This window comes from Pholcus phalangioides, unplaced genomic scaffold (assembly GCF_987345545.1).
Source record: "Pholcus phalangioides strain wild (caught in Gottingen) unplaced genomic scaffold, Ppha-v1.0 ptg000017l_1, whole genome shotgun sequence".
Lineage (NCBI taxonomy): Eukaryota > Metazoa > Arthropoda > Arachnida > Araneae > Pholcidae > Pholcus > Pholcus phalangioides.
Genome location: NW_028301610.1, coordinates 31,096,140 through 31,113,912, shown reverse-complemented (window position 1 = coordinate 31,113,912; position 17,773 = coordinate 31,096,140). Strand labels below are relative to the sequence as shown.

The 17,773-nt window shown below is 34.3% G+C and overlaps 1 protein-coding gene across 5 annotated transcripts in view; it reads left to right on the top strand.

The window, feature by feature from the left end:
* Positions 1–17,773, top strand: part of LOC149072895 (tRNA (32-2'-O)-methyltransferase regulator THADA) — a 240,872-nt gene that overhangs the window by 113,327 nt on the left and 109,772 nt on the right. For all 5 annotated transcript variants that reach the window (XM_089246909.1, XM_089246911.1, XM_089246910.1 and 2 more), the window contains exons 18-20: positions 973–1,071; positions 10,268–10,375; positions 12,591–12,834. In XM_089246909.1, coding sequence (XP_089103035.1) covers positions 973–1,071; positions 10,268–10,375; positions 12,591–12,834 — 451 coding nt within the window. The remainder of the gene's footprint in view (positions 1–972; positions 1,072–10,267; positions 10,376–12,590; positions 12,835–17,773) is intronic.

Genomic DNA, 17,773 nt, shown 5'->3' with positions numbered 1-17,773 from the left:
ATATTACACATTATTCTGCAAGTTCTGAACCAATTTGCATTTGACTGTGTAATACTGATTCTTTGTATTTTATTATCTACTCATATGTATTGATCTTTTTTTATGTGATTTTGATATCAGCAGAGGAAATTGCTAGTTTCCATCTTTACAAGTCTGAAAAATTAATAAGAAATTGTCTAAAATTAAAATGTAAAATATTTATTTGTAAAAGAGTTATTAAAGTTGAATTTTTTATGAATGTGTTTGAGATGTTCAGCAACCCCTATGTTTTAAACAGCATGTACGTCTGACAGACGTATTGTTAGTAACAAGCAGTTTTTATTTTAGTTAGTATTCTAGGGTTAAATAAAATTTTGTCTTTCCATTCCAAGCTGCATCGTCTATGCTTTTCAAATTATTGAATTTTTTACTTTTTTGTTACTTTTTGATCACCATATAAATAGCAGTGATTGAAGAACACCTGCTGTAAATTAAATCACTCTGTTGGAAAGCTATGCTAATGCAATCTAATAAGAGTATTGATTGGTGGCATGTAAAATTTATGGCATTGGTGGTTTTATTTTTTTCCTGAATGAATTGTACAATGCTGTTAAGTTAAATAAAAACTGTTGGCCCCATCAACTTAAAAAAAATCATTAACATTTCCAGAAATGTAAGCATGTTCTTGTATATAATATTTTCTACTAAATTTTCAAAATTTTTCAGATATCAATCAAAAAACTATATGCATGCAATATTAAATTTCAATTACGTGTTGCCTATGCTTATTTTGTCTGTGACAATCTCGATAAAGCATTTTATGCATATATACTGTTGCTACACATAAGCTAATGTCAAGAACTTGCGTATAACATACATATCTCGAATCACCAACGGGGTGTGTTATAATCAAACTTGATTGTACATTTGCTGTATTCATTTTTTGTAGTCATAAGGAGTAATGTGCTTATTATTATTATTATTTTTTAATAGGGTGTTATAGAAGCATGCTCTACTGTTCTCAATAACTGTTGCAGGAATTTAGTAGATGATGATGTGTTCATAGAAGTGCCTTTATATATTTTGAAAGAGGTTTGTTACATGTAGATTATATGGATTTATTTTGAAACATGCATCACTAAAGATATGCATGGTAAAAAGTTACAAAAAATACACACTATGAAACCTCCCTGCAACAATACTTGATATAATGATAAATCTCTCTACAACAATAAATTTTTCAAATCTTGTTTAGCATCAAATATGGTCTAGTGTTGAATTCCCATTGATACAATGATACCCTTCACTATAATGAATTCCTCTATAAAGATATTTTTTTTGAAGATTTTTCGGAACTATCTTGATCACTCAAAATTTCCCTGAATATATTTTTAAACTTGTCACCTGTTTTTGTTCTTTCGAGAATATCTAATAACCTCAGTATTTTGCACCACCTGATCAATAAAAGTTATAATGAAGTTGTTGCTATTACTATTTTCTGTGTAGTACACAGAAGTATAATATGATCAGCCCCTTACATCTAAATTTTATTAATAAACTAGTCAATTATAATTTGGTGTATAGATTAATACTTCTTGTAAGTGCATGTAGAGTCGACTGATCTAATATATAAATGTATATATAAATTGACATCATCATCATCGTGCCCCCCCCCCAGACTTCTAATTCTATCTCCGCCTATGCTATAAGCATTGATTTAGAAGTGATGTCATCACAACAGCATAAATTTGTTGGCATGTAAGGATAATGTTACCTCTCTATATAACAATAACTTTTGTTCTGTGATATTCTTTCTTGATTTGCAGAGTATCATTGTCTCAAAATTTAATCGTATATATTTAGCTAGCAGAAAAATGAATTGATGTCGGACAACTAAAACATTAATTTTTTTTATCACTTCAGCAGTAATGAAAACCAACCATAGTGTATTTTCCCAAATTTCTTCAAGGATAAAGTAATAAGACATTATGTGAAAGTGTTAAAAAATTTATTTGATTATGCATCTTTGGAAATTCTTACTAATTAAGCCTGTCATTTGGTTGTGCATTACCATGATATTGAATTACTGTAAGATACTATTTATGTGTGTGTTGTATGATGATTAAGAAAGCAATTCAAACTAGAGATTTGAAATAATTTTTAAACAATTCTTAGAACTACCATTATGGATCAAAGTTAGTTTCATTTCTTTGTAAATAAATTCACCTGTGATTGGCAGACTTTTATTTTTTGAATTTTTTTGGGAATCATTGTTATTTTTATCAATGAGATCTTGTTATCCAAGATAACCATGAACCCATAACCTGTGGTTAATTGTGGCTTTACTTGATGTGTACTGCCTGTGATGTGTACTGAACTACAGTAAACCAGGATATATAAAAAAATCGTTTTATTATTTCAATAAAATAAAAGAGAACATATGATGCTGGACAGGATGTATCCAATTCTGCTGCATATCAAGTTTCTATTATCCTCTTCCCAAGGCTGACTATTAATTTTAGCCTTTAGCCAAAACTTTAGCTAAAACATCAGTTTTAGCCAAAACTGATTATTAAAAATTTTTTAATCAATTTCCTGATTGATTTGTGTTTATTGGATGTCAACCTGCCCTTTAAAAAAGAAAAAAAATAAGCTAATCAATTAATTTATTCATTTCAGTTGATATCGTTACTAGAACCATTTGAGTTGTCTTAACTTGAAAAAATATCATTAAAAACCATTTAAAACAAGGTACATGTATGTGTACCTCTTGGGAAAAGAGGTTAAACAGTGTAAACTGCAAATATGCTGTTACTTAGGATTGGTATACAGTGGCCAAAAAATTAGGAACACCCCTCACTCAAACTTTGACTCGTCCATGCAACACATACGCTGCCGTAATAAACCAGATTTGCTGATAAAAAGTTTTTTCCTAGTCAGAAGCACCAGTTAATGTTGCAATTTGCCTGTTGTGGGGGAAAACAAGAGATTTGAGTGATTTTGAAAGCGGTGTGATTGTGGGTGCCAGAAGGGGCAGTTCCAGTATCTCCGAAGTGGCTAACTTTCTTGGCTTTTCTCATACAACAGTATCTTGAGTCTTCAAAGAATGGCAGCTGGAAACTTCGAGCGGAATAGTGGGCAGAAATTGCTTGTGAACGAAAGATGTGCCGGTTGACTGGCATATATGCATTACACACACCATATTGTGTGTACGTGTTTATTTCTGTTTATTTTTTGCGTTTTTCCCACACAGACTGCCATTGAAGTAAAAAAATATATGATTGTCTAACCTTCCTATTTACACTGTTATTTACCACATTTCTCCCTGCTGAAGACAAAGAACATTTCAATAGCTCAATTTTGGCTCTCTTTGAAAGTAAAGACAACATTCTACAGGCAGGTTTTCTGAATACGAGGGATAAAAAAATATCCTCTAATTTTTTAACGGCACCTGCCATATGAGAAAGAATTTTCTGCAACAGATGCTTTTATTGGCGCCAGTAGTCAAAGCTTTGGTGAGAGTCTATGTTTGACCATCTGGGGGGGGGGGTAGAAGCAGTAGAAACAGCATCAGGCTTATATTACTGGAGGGAATATCCAGCTGCAGCAACATCAAATGCAAGGAAATCACGTGACCTGGTGAAAACAAAGTTTGTGCCTGGCAATTTGCCTATAGAAATGTGCAGTTCGGTCTCTAAATATTGGGTTTTAAAGATTTAAAAAAAGGATAGAGAACTCTTCTGAAGATGAAAAAAGATTTAATTATTTTTCATTAAAATACTGGAATTATTTCTTTCATTAATGCTGAAATTTTTTTTATCAATTTTGAATTTTCCTTCATTAGTTCTTGAATTTTCCTTCATTAAAATTCTGGAATTATTTCCTTTATTATTATTTCTTTCATTACTTCTGGAATTATTTCCTTTATTATTATTTCTTTCATTACTTCTGAAATTATATCTCATTAAATCTGGAATTATCTTTTTCATTGATTTTAAAATTCTCTTACATTGATTTTGGAATTATTCCTTTTTCATGAATGCTGAAATTATTTATTTCATTGATTCTAAAATGATATCTCATTAATTCTGGAATTATCCCTCTCATTAATTCCGGAATTATCGCTCTCATTAATTTTGGAATTCTCTTTTTCCTTAATTCTGGAATGATCTTCTATTAATTCTGGAGTTATTACTTTCAATTATTTTGAAATTATCACTTTATTAATGCTGAAATTACCTCTTTCATTAATTTTAGAATTATCTCATTCTCTAATTTTTTATTTCATTAATATTTGAATTATATCTTTCCCAATTCTGGAATTACCTCTTCAATTAATTCTAGAATTTTTCTTTCATTAATTTTGGAATTATCTCTCCTTAATTCTGGAATCATCGCTTTTATCAATGCTGAAATTCTCTTACATTAATTCTAGAATTATTTCTTTCATTAATTCTGGAATTATCTTTCATTAATTTTGGAATTATCTTTCATTAATTTTGGAATTATCTTTCATTAATTTTGGAATTATCTCGTCAATGCTGAAATTGTTTCTTTTATTTATTATTTTAAATTCCTTTGGATGCCATAAAAAAATCATGGGGGGATTGTGTGTATTTTCACAGAGTCATGTGATCTTCTGAGGAATTATTTTGAGGGACACAGTTCTCAGCACTGCCATGGCGGAGACCGCTGACGTCATACTCTCCAGTAATATAAGCTTGATGGTGTTAAGTGGATATAAATGGAATGGATGAATTCGATTACAATACGATTTTTTTAAACTTGTTTGGGAACCAGAATGAGATGAAGCTGGTCAATCCAAAACAGCATCTGTTGCAGTCACTAACTATAAAGAAATCATGGTACACACACACAATGGCGGAGACATGCGAATCTGTTTACTGGTCCTATAAGCTATAAGGATAGCTCTCCTCATGTGACGAGTTTCAAAAAACAAAAAAAAGGAACAAATGTGCAGCTTGGCGGAACCCACATTTTTATGAATTGTATACAGTATTACAAAACTACATTCGGTTATAAATGCAGGATTACTAACAAAATGGAAAAAGCTCCTCTTCATTTTACACCAGTGTTTCCCAAAGTGGACAATATCGCCAACTGGTGGGCGATAAAATGGTCCTGAGGGGGGAATGAAAGCTACTGGTTTAACAGGATCCTATGGGTTCACTTTAGTTGAGGATGATAAGAGAAAAAATTTCTGAAGAAGGGGACAAAATGTGGAACAAAAAGTTTGGAAAACTATGTTTTACTTTCCTGATGAAAACAAAGTAAGTAAATATCAAATATAGCTACTCATTTCTGATAAGTTCATACATTTTGTATTTTGTTAGGGTTTTCTTTTATGATAATGCATGAACAACCGCCACAATTCAGTCTTAAGGCTCAAGTACATTGGGCGAGTTTACTAGCTATTCGCTTGTGGTTTTACTCTCTGCTACTGAACTCGTTCTGTGTGATAACGTCAGCAAGTAAAATTGCCACTCGCTCTGCTAGTGCGAGAAAAGTTGAAAGGTAGGCTACTTTTCTCACTACTCACGTTTTTGTCATTTCTCGTGTGCAATATGGGCGTGGCTACTTTTTTCCCTCTCACTTTGGCTTGCAACAAAAGAGAAAGACGACAATATGCAAAAAGGAAGGGAAAGAAAAATAGTTGCTCGCTCATTTAGTGAGCAATGTTACTAGTCCTGTGTAATTGAAATTCGCTGCACTAGTTGGAACCAGTTTGCTCGCCAGCTACTTTACTCACTGAAAAATAGCTAATAAACTCGCCCAATGTAATTGAGCCTTTAGGTAATTTGGAATCCTCTGTAATACTTGTATTCAATAAGGCATATATACAGGGTGATTATAAAAAAACTATCCCAACATATGGGCCCCTAACTATCATACCATTCACGGAAACGGAATGAAATTTTGGCATAAGGTATTTTGATGTATGCGCTCAAGAATGATATGGAAAACAACAGTGTCACTCTAACAGTTACGATTATAGTGAGAAAATTTCGAAAATATCAAATGGCAGCACCAAGTTTTTTGTATTGGAATGTGATCTCCATTGTGAAAAACCCTAAATAGCTTCGAACGGCAACTGTAGCATGAAAATCACCGGTGGTAGATAGGCTAAAAGTGAGGACAAACAATAAGGACAGAGAAGCAGCATAAAATAAAGCATTTTATTGTGTTTCACAAATTTTCCACATGACCTTGTGGAGGACTAATCAGGCTGGGATCTCAGCCGAAGAAACGGTGTGACGAATGAAACGAACATTAATGCTCTGGTGTACGGCAAAGTCCTTTTTACTTTTTCCTTGCCTAGCTCCGGGGATTTTCGTGCTACAGGTGCCATTCCAACGCTATTTAGTGTTTTTCAGTATGGAGATCGCATTCCAATACAAAAAACTTGGTGTTGCCATTTGATATTTTTGAAATTTTCTCACTGTAACCGTAACTGTTAGAGTGACACTGTTGTTTTCCATATCATTCTTGAGCGCATACCTCAAAATACCTTATGCCAAAATTTCATTTAGTTTCTGTGAATGGTATGATAGTTAGGGCCCATATGTCGGGATAGTTTTTTTATAATCACCCCGTATATAAAAGAGAGATATTTTTTCATATGATCGATAAATTGAAAAAAGTTTGAGCTAGTGTGCTCGTTTAATAAATTAAAATTAAAAAGAGAATGTTTATTGTATTTTAGTTTCATTTTGTATATAAAACCATAAGAAGTTCGCTCACATCCTGGTCTCAATACAGGACATCAATTAAATTGTGTTCTCTCTGCAATCTTTATATTGTACTGTCTCACTTGCTTTTCGTATGAGTAACAAACACGACAGATGAACAGTTTACATTTGCAGTTTGAACTATTTCTGTATATTGGAGATAATTGGCACCATGTGCCAAAAGGGAAATTTTACAAGAGAGCGGTTTAAAGTGTTTTTAAAGTGAATATCTCTGATATTATCCAAAAATACAATTTCCAAGAGATTGGCCCAGGGGTGGCTTGAGCTTACCTACCACCTGGGTGCGAAGCCTCATATGCCGCCCCTAATTGCAACCCTGGTAGGCTTGACCGGAGCCTGTTAGGGCTTCAGTGAAGGGGACCTCGAGATAAACCTTTTTTTTTTTTCAGAAGAAGGCCACATAACATTGGTTAACCATGAAAAATGTGCGTGATTATACGTCCCACTCTTGAAGTAGCTGGCTTTTTTTTCCAGAATTATTTTACCATTCTTAATAATGCCAGATAACTTAATCCTTGAAACAGCATTTATTTTTGTAAGGCATCACTTATGCCTTAAAGATGATATATAATGAGGTTATTTTTATTTAGAAACTTTTTTATTAGAAACTGGTATTCCCGGGACGAGAAGTGAGAACCCGAATTTTTCTTTTGCTTTCATTTGACTATTCTGGAACAAATTCTAGGTGAGGGAACCGAAATGCACTCTTGCCTCTTGTGATAGAGTACAGGGGCGTCGTTTGGCCATGCGACCCATTGTGGCCGCACAGGGTGGCGCTCGAGAGGGGTGCTAAATCCGAGGTGAATGGGCAAAAAAAAATTTTTTCATTAGGAATTGTTTGGATAAGTCGTGAGGGGCATGACCCCCAAGGAGAAGGTTGACAGGGCTCCAGCTTCGAGTCCTGGGACTAAGTCCGTACGCAGAATTTTCTCAGGGATGGGGGGGGGTTGCAATTTGTTTTCCTCTCAAGTAGGGGTTTATAATTTTTTTCCCTGGAAAATAACACTATCATCTCGGATTGGGGGGGGGGGGGTTAGAACCCCAAACCCCCTTTGCATACGCCAATGGTCCTTATAATTTCTCTTTTCTGTAAAAGGGACCCTATAGCACATGTGGCTTGGGTTCCGCGTAAGATTCCAGCAGGGCAGTAACTAGGCTGGGGCGATTGGAGCACTGCCCCTAGACCCCAAACTTAATTTGGGGGCCCACAAAAGTTTACATTTGTTTTGCCTAACAATAAGCCTTTCAAGAAGGGGTCCTGATAAGGTACACTACAGCTCTGGATTCCAGCCTAGGAGCCCTGACGCAGGATGTAAGGGCTATGGGGAGGAATAGGCAGGAGGCACAAAATACAATTCCTGCGCAGGTACAGATATTGTCTCGAGTCTTTCCGATAGCTTATATTCTTATTTCTGGTATATAGGTCAGAGGCCCTGTCTATTTTCTCAATGTTTCCTTTGTCGAGGTATGACTCAAAAGTGTGATGTCACGTGAATTTTTATTGTGTTAAATTCTGGGGTCTTAACTAAAGTCTACGCTGCCGCCCCTTATAACCTGCCACCCGGGTGCGCTGCACCCCTTGCATCCTTGCTTGAGCTGCCTCTGGATTGGCCTACTGTCATGGCTCCCCACAAGGATGGGTCTAACAGGATTCCAAGACGATTCTCATTTTTTCTTTCACGCTATAAATTCATCATAAAGGGGTCTTGCTGCAGGATGTGGGGGCCATGCCAACTGCATCACATGATATTCAACTCTCAATTAACCGAGTAGCGTTTTTAAAATTGGCATGCATTTGATAAGCAATGAGCATTTAGCAAGTATTTCCAAAATTAAAAATAAGTATTTAATAAATTTTATATCAGAAATGGGATGAGGGCCTTATGTTAAGTTCATAAACAAAATGTCGTATATTGATGGGGTTTTTTCCGATACAGCGATGCATACGTTCATGTGTTTCCAAGAAATACGGTATTATATTAAACTATATGTACCGCAATAAAAAATATACACAATGAAATATAGAAACAAAAGACACAAACCACTGGTGGGCCCCATCTAGAATTTTAATCAGTCCATGAAACAATTTGGAAAAAGTATTTCATTACTTCAAAATACACTTTAGGATGTGCGGTTAAAGATAATATGTATAGATATTATGTAATGCATTATTGATTTTGTTGCTAAACTATATTCAAGTATGCAGAAAGTATGCACCATAAATTGTGGAATTAAATTTATCAGTGTTTTTCATTTATGTGTAGCCTACGGGCTGGAGGTTGAGCACCCCACCTGTTATATGGCAATTATTATGGATCGAAATAAGATATGAATACAGGACAAAAAAGTAAAATTTAGGTGCAACTATATACAGTATCAATTTTTTGTCTTTTGTTTGTTTATGATTTATTAGTAATGGCATGGGAGGATTGGAAGGGGGTGGGATAAAAAAGTTAGAGACTGGAATGGGAGGGGGCGGAAAAATTTTTATAGCCCACAGGCAGCAAAACACAAATACTGCCCTGTCCCCCCAGTCCATTCTGTATCACTAATGTGAGAGCCATAAACACGAAATTTATACCGACGTCAAATTACTATTCAATTTCAACAAAAAACTTTGAAATAAAAGAAAATACATCCTGATATAATATACAGCTGAGCAAGTCCACTTTGACCTGATTTTTATAATTTTACCAGACCGAAATTGAAACTGAGGGGAACATGTGTTTTTAGAATTTGCTCATGGGATGGATGTTTTTCAAAGGTTACAGAGGAGTCGCTGGGTGACCTATCACATTTTGTATATAATTTTTGAGAAAATAGAAGTGTCTTTGCATGTGTGGCCTATTTATAGAATATCTTTCTCTTATTTAAGCATTTCTGTACACTCTGTTACGGTAAGCATTTTTGTAGTTCACTGGCAAAAAAATTTAAGAAAACTTTTCAAAATAAGATGTTAAATTATAAATTACCAACCCATTCTCTGTCAGAAATGAAAAGTTTTGATTTTGAGAAGCTAAATATATGTAAAAAAAATAAACTTTTCTATGTGCTATTTTGAAAAAATCATGAAAAACTATCAAAATGACAGAAAAAAAAGTCAAAATTTTTTTAAAAACTCCTTTTTTTCAGCATATGTGTAAGAAATAAGCTAATAAGTTTCATTATTTCAAGAGATAAAAACAGCATAAATAATGATAATTTTTTTACAGCGATATGTGTTTTCATAACAGAGTGGACAAAATCCATGATTTTCAGTCGTAAAACCCAAAAAATAAAATATTAAAAAATAAAAGTGAAAAATATTTATAAAATATTAAACTCAAAGTCATTAGTTATAATTTGAGATCAGTTTTATTTTGAAAATTTAACTTTGAAATTTTCATTTCAAAAATGTAGATTGTACAGTTTTTTGGGGAATGACCCATGAGTCACGGCTTTATTACTGGGAGATCATGGTACATTAGATCACATTTCACTTAAACTGTCTTGATTTTTTTTTGTATTTTTTTCTGCAGGGTTTCAAAGCTTTGTTGGATGCTACTTCAATATCTGTGACACGTAGATCTGCTGGATTAGCATATCTCATTCAATCAGTAGTGTCTTGTGAGCAGAAATCCCAAAGGGTATATTTTTTGCGTGATTAGTTGACACTTAGAAGCTACTGAAATGATTTTGATGATATTAATTTATTAGTGAAATTATTCATTGTACCCACTCTTATTGTTCTCCAATATAGCTAATTCGTTAATCTGTTAACCCAAGTTATTTAAAACTTTGAACTTCTAAAGTTTTTCAGGTTATATTGAAATGTCTTTTTTTGAAATGGACATTTGTGGAATATTTTGGCTCATTCCCATGTGTTCATTCAGGGGTTAAGCTGTCCTATAAATAGAGTGCCAGGGATGTGTAATCCAAATTTGAGCTACCAGTTTCAGTCTTTTTCTACTTAAAACTGCTTATTGTTGTTGCTGCAATAACTGCTGCTGTGTGGTTACATGGGCGACATGATGGCTCTTATCTCAAGACCGTCAAGCATAGTGGTGGCTGAAGTTGGTTTTCCATGGTTTCCAACTTCAAGGCGTGAATACAAGAAATCTCCCATTCAAAAATTTGGCCTGCAACATCTATAATTCATGCAGAATATTAAATTAGGAAGAATAATTAATGCACTAAGCAAAATAAGATGCAAAGTTGTTTTGAAACAGAGAAGGCAGCACTTCTTTGAAACGCCAAACAGGCATTTCTTAGAAACAAACTTCACACGAGGTACACAGCACATTTGAATATGCTCCAATTCTTTGAAAGTTTTTTAAAGAAATGTTTCTGAGGTTCATGTGCAGTTTTTTAGTAGACTACAGTGTTGGAAAGAAAATAACACTAAAATGAATTTTTTTAAAGATATTTAATGGAAAACTTCATACAGGCAGACAAAAGAAAAAATATTTGCTGATTAAATTTTTGAAAACATGTGGTACCCAGTGTAATATAACCCTTGATACAAAGGTGTATATACAGATCTTCCTTTAGCAATTAATAAAATTAGAATCTTCTTTGCTTCTATCTTTCACAATGAGATAACACAGTCTCATGCTGTTAATTGCGTTTGTGTGGATTATAATTTGCCTATGCTCTTTTTTGTACTGTGCCATGGGTGGAGATACGGGGGAAGGGTATACCAAAGATGGAGCAGACTGATCTAATGTATATGCATATATATGAATTGGCACCATCATCACTATGCCCCCCCCCCCAGACTTTTAAGTCCATCTATGCCTATGCACCGTACTTGAGTTTCAAATGTAGAATAGTGATGGTATATAGATATTTTCAAGGCTTTGAGACTCTTGATAGGATCACATGCATTGCATTGTAATTCATGAATTTTTGTAGAACAAGCTAAGCCTCCTCTCACAGTTTCTGAAGCTCAAGTGGCTCAAAGTTCCCAGATTCCAGTGCCTCTGGACATAGTTGAGAACAGCATTTCTCTATTCCTTTGGAATGCTTTGCCCATCTCAACTGCTTCTTTATCGGCTTTTTGGACACTCAAGTCATGATTAGTTTTGAACATTCAGATCGGTCGAAGTACAAAAAATGTAAATAACTATTCAAATCAAAAATGATATGCAGTATCCAGGAAACAGATATTTTCCGGATATTATGCTGAGGTGAACTCGGAAAGAAAAGTCATCACATCTCCGCTGGGACTCGAACCCAGGGCCTCTTGCATACCTGGCAAGCATGCTACCATCTACACCACTGGGGAGACAGGACCCTACCTTCCTTATTTCAAGCACTGTGGTGTGAGGTGCTGAAGTAGAGGCATTAGTAGCCTCTCTTATTGCAGTATATTTTCAACCACATAGGATCTCAAAAAGTCTTTTGCATATTAGAATGGACTTATGTCAGAACTTCTAGAAAATGCTTTTCCACGATAGAAATCAAAATTGTGTAATGAAACATTAGGAGGTACTGCTGTTATTTTTGCCTTTATTTGCTTTGAAAATAAATACTCCAGCACTCACCTGTCACTTTAAAGCATCTTTACCAAGATATTACAGAACTAGGAAAAAACACAAAACTCCCAGCCTACTATTCATAAGATGACACGTTCTGGCTTTGTTTTGTACCACGAAAATTTTCAATTGGAAAAACATTTCAAATATATATATATATATATTATGGGACATTATTCTAGATGTACTCAAAAATTTTTAAAAATATTTTCAGCTTTGTTATTAACATGCCATGTATACTTAATATGAATTTGTGCAGGTTTTTGACTATCATTATATTGTAGGTGTATATGAATAACATTTAATCCTGATTTTATTTTTTTAGCAAAATCTTGCCTCATTTGCAGTTGAAGAATTGTTGTCAATTATAAAAAGTCCTATTCCATGCCATGTAGATGACAAGTATGATTTACCCCATGCTCATGCTTACCATATTATGAAAATGTTAATTTCGGATTCTTCAATATCTGATTACATGATTCAGTGGAGTGATCATATTTTTTCAATGTGTATGTCTGGATTTAATTCAAATGTGTGGGCAATAAGAAATGGAGCTCTGCAATTATTTGGTAATTTTTATTTTTTAGTTATGTGAGACTGATAACTCAGTATCTGTTAATTTTTAGTTTTATCAATTAGTCTCTCCCTCTTATTACATTTGTATTGACATTTTATAAATTTACTTAACATGATTTATAATGATTCTTCCCAACTACTAAATATCAGAATTGTTGCACAAAACAAGCTGCTGTTGAGCATAATCAGGCATAGCTCCAATAGATCTTTTCACACATGCCCACTTTAGTTACTTCTAGTATCAGACACATTACATAATGTAATTTTGTGTGATATTTTTTTATTGATTTTCATTTCTGTTGCTTTTAATCTTTCGACAACTAACTTTTTTCAAAGGCCTTGTTAAAAAAAATTTCAAATACTTTTTTGCTCATTTTTTTTCTATGAATTGGAAGGTTTAATGGGGGTTTTATAGCATATTTCAAAATTTGTTTCAGTGTAAATTTTATTTTTTATCATTTTTAAAAATTCTATAAAAAATAAACGGTCCTTTCAAAGTAAAAAGACATGGGTTCGATTCCCCGCAAGGGCAGTTGAATTTTCTCTCTTTCCAAAATATATTTTCGCAACAGCCAGTTGTTAAAACCATCGTGTAATTCAAATTCTTTAGGATTCTTTTTAGAAACACTTTTGGAAAGTTTTTTCAGAAAACTGGGCATTATATATAATTTTTGATATATGTTTTCTTTTTCATCAATAGAAATGAATCACTTTTACTGATTGATTACTGATACCTTAAATAAAGCATTTAGGAAATTTCAAAAGATTGGGCACTAATTAATTCCACTATTTAATTATTGATACCTTAAACTAAATCAGTAAAATTAACTTATATTAGTGATTCTCAAACATTAAAATATCAGATTTTAATGCTCAAGTTTTTAGAACCTCTCAAATGAAGTAAATATATACATAAGCAATTTAGGTATCAATAATTAGTTTATTTAATCAATTAGTAATAGTATCTAATTTATTAGTAGAGTTCAATAATTAATTTATATTTGAAAAACATCAAAGTGATGGCTAATTTTTTAAACTTCTCAAATTTATTATTTGAAGCGTTGGTAATTAATTAGTGAAATTAATCACTTATGTTAATTGAGAATTAACACTGTAAAAGTTTTATATTAAATTAATTAATTTAAAACTTTTTGAAAGGTATCAGCTTCATAATTAGTACATGAAATTATGTTTGCTGTAGTTTCAGAAGAAAAATTTGTTCCCCTGATTTCAATCTTTTCGTCTAATTTCCTTGCCTCAAATCCCCCACACCATGAGGGTGGATGTAACCTGGGGACATTGAAATGAAGGTTATTATTTTTTTCTTTTTAAACAAATTTCTTTTTGAGGGACCTGCGAAAACTGTGGGGGGTAGGCCAAAGATTCCAGCTTGTTGGCTAGGCTCCAGGATTTGCGAGACCATGAGGTTCTCCATAGCTAGTGGTGCCATTGGGCATTGCCCCTTCTCAACCCTGTCACAGTTACAATATTTTTAGATGATACGAATGATGATTCATATTAAGTATAGACAACTATAAAGGAGATAAGTAAAGATTATCTGCAAGTAAAGATGATCTGCTGAGAGGCACAGGAGAATTTTGGACCCTTTATATGTGAAAGATGGCAGACCTGCTTATTCACACAGGAGCACGTCACACATGTTCCGTCTGAAAGAATCCTAACAATTTTTTCATTCATTTCATTTATATACTGTCAGACCCGCATATAACAAAATTGTAAAAAACAGTGAAACTATTTGTTATATCTGTCCCTGCTTGTGAAAGAATGCATTTAGACAAAATAAAACATTTTATACTCGTGATATGCATTTTTAAGTATCTGAGCATTCTTAAAATGAAATGTATTATAATAATATATTTTAATAAAGGTTAAAAATTTGGTTGAAATCTCACGTTATTGAATCACAATACATCAACAAAAATATTTGTCACTGTTTTTTTCTCTTGATATTTTTGTGGACTTTCGAAAATTTTCTTTTATTCAAATTTTGCTAAATAAGCTTGTAAAATGTAATGCCTTTTTTTTTAGTAAGAGTATGGACACCGGAACATATTTTTGTCTCTTTTTTTTTTTTTAACTATATAATTAAAAAAATAATAACAATTTTCAAGTAATCCCAAATTTTTTTTTGTTTTGTTGTCTAACTCACTTTTTCCATTTTTGACTTTCAATCAACTGTATAGCTACAATTTTTGAAGCAATTGTTGCATACCCCACCAAGCCACTGATGTTTGGCGAGAAACCTAACACACACACACATACTTCCGCTGGCAGTTGCAGCAGAATGAACACACATAACAATCGTCCTGAAATTGTTAAGTTTATAAATTATATAATAATAAATATTTCATTTCAGCTAGCATGATCATTATTTTTCTCAACTTTTCCATCACTCACCAACAGGACAGTGGTGACCCATATGTAGCCTTTTAGGTATGTGAAGAACTTTTTCATCATTTCTCATTCACCTCGTGGTTTCACTGTATCATTTTTCCTTTTTTGACATGGCAGAAGCATCGGTGATATGGATACCAATTTTTACTGCGTCAGGTCCCGCCTTGTGGTTTGAAATGTGCAAAGCTACCTTCGAACTTGCAACACCGAAGTTGATAACGAGCTCAAAAACTATGTACAAAACCACTGCATTTCTCATCTGCCACCGGAAGTAGCTACAATGGTACGCAATTTCATAATGCAGCGTGAGAAAGTCAACCCGTATGAGGAATGGCAGTCATCATTAAATGATGCGGCGACCGAAAACTCAAGAAATCCGATGTCTCCTGTCCGGGGAACAGCTGGGTGATAGGAAACTGTCCGAACTTCTCAGAATCATGCAACGTCATGCAGAAAAATCACAACATTGCAGACTCTCTTCTCTTGGAACTGTTCTTACAGCAGCTTCCGCCAAATGTTACTTTGATTCTAGCTGCCATACAGCCACTCACACCACAAAAGCAGCTGAAGTCATGGATCACATCCTGGAGTCAATGTCGATAGAAATCAAAGGTTACGAAGCCATCGATCCCTCAAGTTAGTGCAGCTTCCTTGAATTCCAAGCGGATGGAGGAAATACAACAACTGCGGCAAGAAGTTGCTGTTTTAAGGTGAGCAAGGAGTCATTCTCGTGAATGAAACCAGTCCCATCTCTGACGGTAAATTCCTATGAGTGTCTCTGACATATGTTGGTATCATCGCAAGTTCCGTTCCAATGCGAGGAAGTGTCAAAGCCATGCTCCTACCAGGGAAATGAAAAGGCCAGGGGTAGTGGCGACATGCTATTTGCCAATAAGTTCTTGTCGCCTATTGATTCGTGATCGTAAAACGAACATTTGCTTTCTCATTGATACTGGTAGTGACTGTTCTCTTGTACCGGCAACCCAAAATGATTACAAATCATCATGATTCAAAATTTTCAAGCTGTAAATGGCACTGGAGTTAAAGTATATGGCCGGAAATTACTCACCTTAAATTTAGGCCTTAGGAAACCATTTGTGTTTTCATTTTTCATTTGTTATGTGTCATGTGCGATCATTGGAGCTGACTCCTTCATTATTTCAACTTATTACCCGATCTTAGGAGTAAAAGAATTAGTTGATTTGAATACCAAATTGGAAGTTTTGGTGTAGCATAAGGGGCCCGCCAGTTACCGATATTATGATGGGAATTCCTACGGGTTGCTGGCGGGGACAGTCATTGAACTCAGTTAAAATGTGAAAATATAATTGTACAATATTAATCTGCTATAAATGTTTGAAAATATAATTATACATGAGAAATTATGTAATATTTTACCTTCACGCCATTAGTGAGCCATGGACCACCTTGCGGTTAATAATATCATGAGAATTTCAAAGTGTAATAGACCTAGTATTGTAGACCCTGGCAGGTCTCCAATTTCCAACCAGGCTGAAAGGGGGAGTAGGATGAAGATGGCCAAAAGCTATATAGTACTATAGTCTTGGACTGAAACGTCTTGACATTTTGACACATTGACACATGTCTGGCACAGACATTAGGAGTTGGAGCAAAAAAAAAAAAAAACAAATGATGATTCCTCTCCCCTCACTTTTAATAAATTGTGCCCACTGTCTGGTCAGTTTTATTACTTCGCTCCTAGAGCAAGGAGGGGGGGGGGGTTTCTTTTTATACCATCAAAAGTTGGTTTTTTTTGCCTTTTGGGAGAGTTTGCTTTTTCCACCATCAGAGGAATCAGCATTGACTGTGGTTTGCATCCTGTTTTCTTTATTTCTGAATGAAGAATGGGTAACGCCTCCCTCACTTTAGTACATGACATCTGCTGTTGGTGAGCAAACAATGGTATTCTCAAAACGGGTATTGTGGTTTTTCTTCTTTAAGAGCTATTTTTCTGACTGTCTTTTTTATTTTATACTCGGGCAAGCTGGGTCATAGTTATAATAGCATCTGCCCCACTTGGAGGCAACTTGGATTCCTCTGGGACTTTCGAGGGCATTGATCAAAGTGTGTGGGGAAAAAAAGACATGTAAACACTCTTACCAATGAAGAGATATATGTTACAGACTGAACAAAAAAGAAACCAATTCCCCAGGAGAAAAAAAAAGTTCTGGAAACCTAAAAAGGAGAACAAAAGGACAAATTTTCCAAAGCATATTAGGATGCTTCAAATAACGCCAAAAAAAGGATGGTTGGTAGCCCTAATTAAGTCCCCCTATTTTATTAACCCCCCCATGTGTCGCTACTCACAGTTTGGAAACCACTGATATAAGAAAACAGTTCAGCATGGTTCATTTTGTCAAATGAGAAAAGTCCCCAAAAAATCATCAAATTTTGCTTTTGGTATTTGGTAGACACCCTGATTAAAGGTGGTTTGGAGTTTGATTCTTGAGAATGAATAACCACAATCCCTTTCTTCCTGATAAGTTTTTCTTCAAA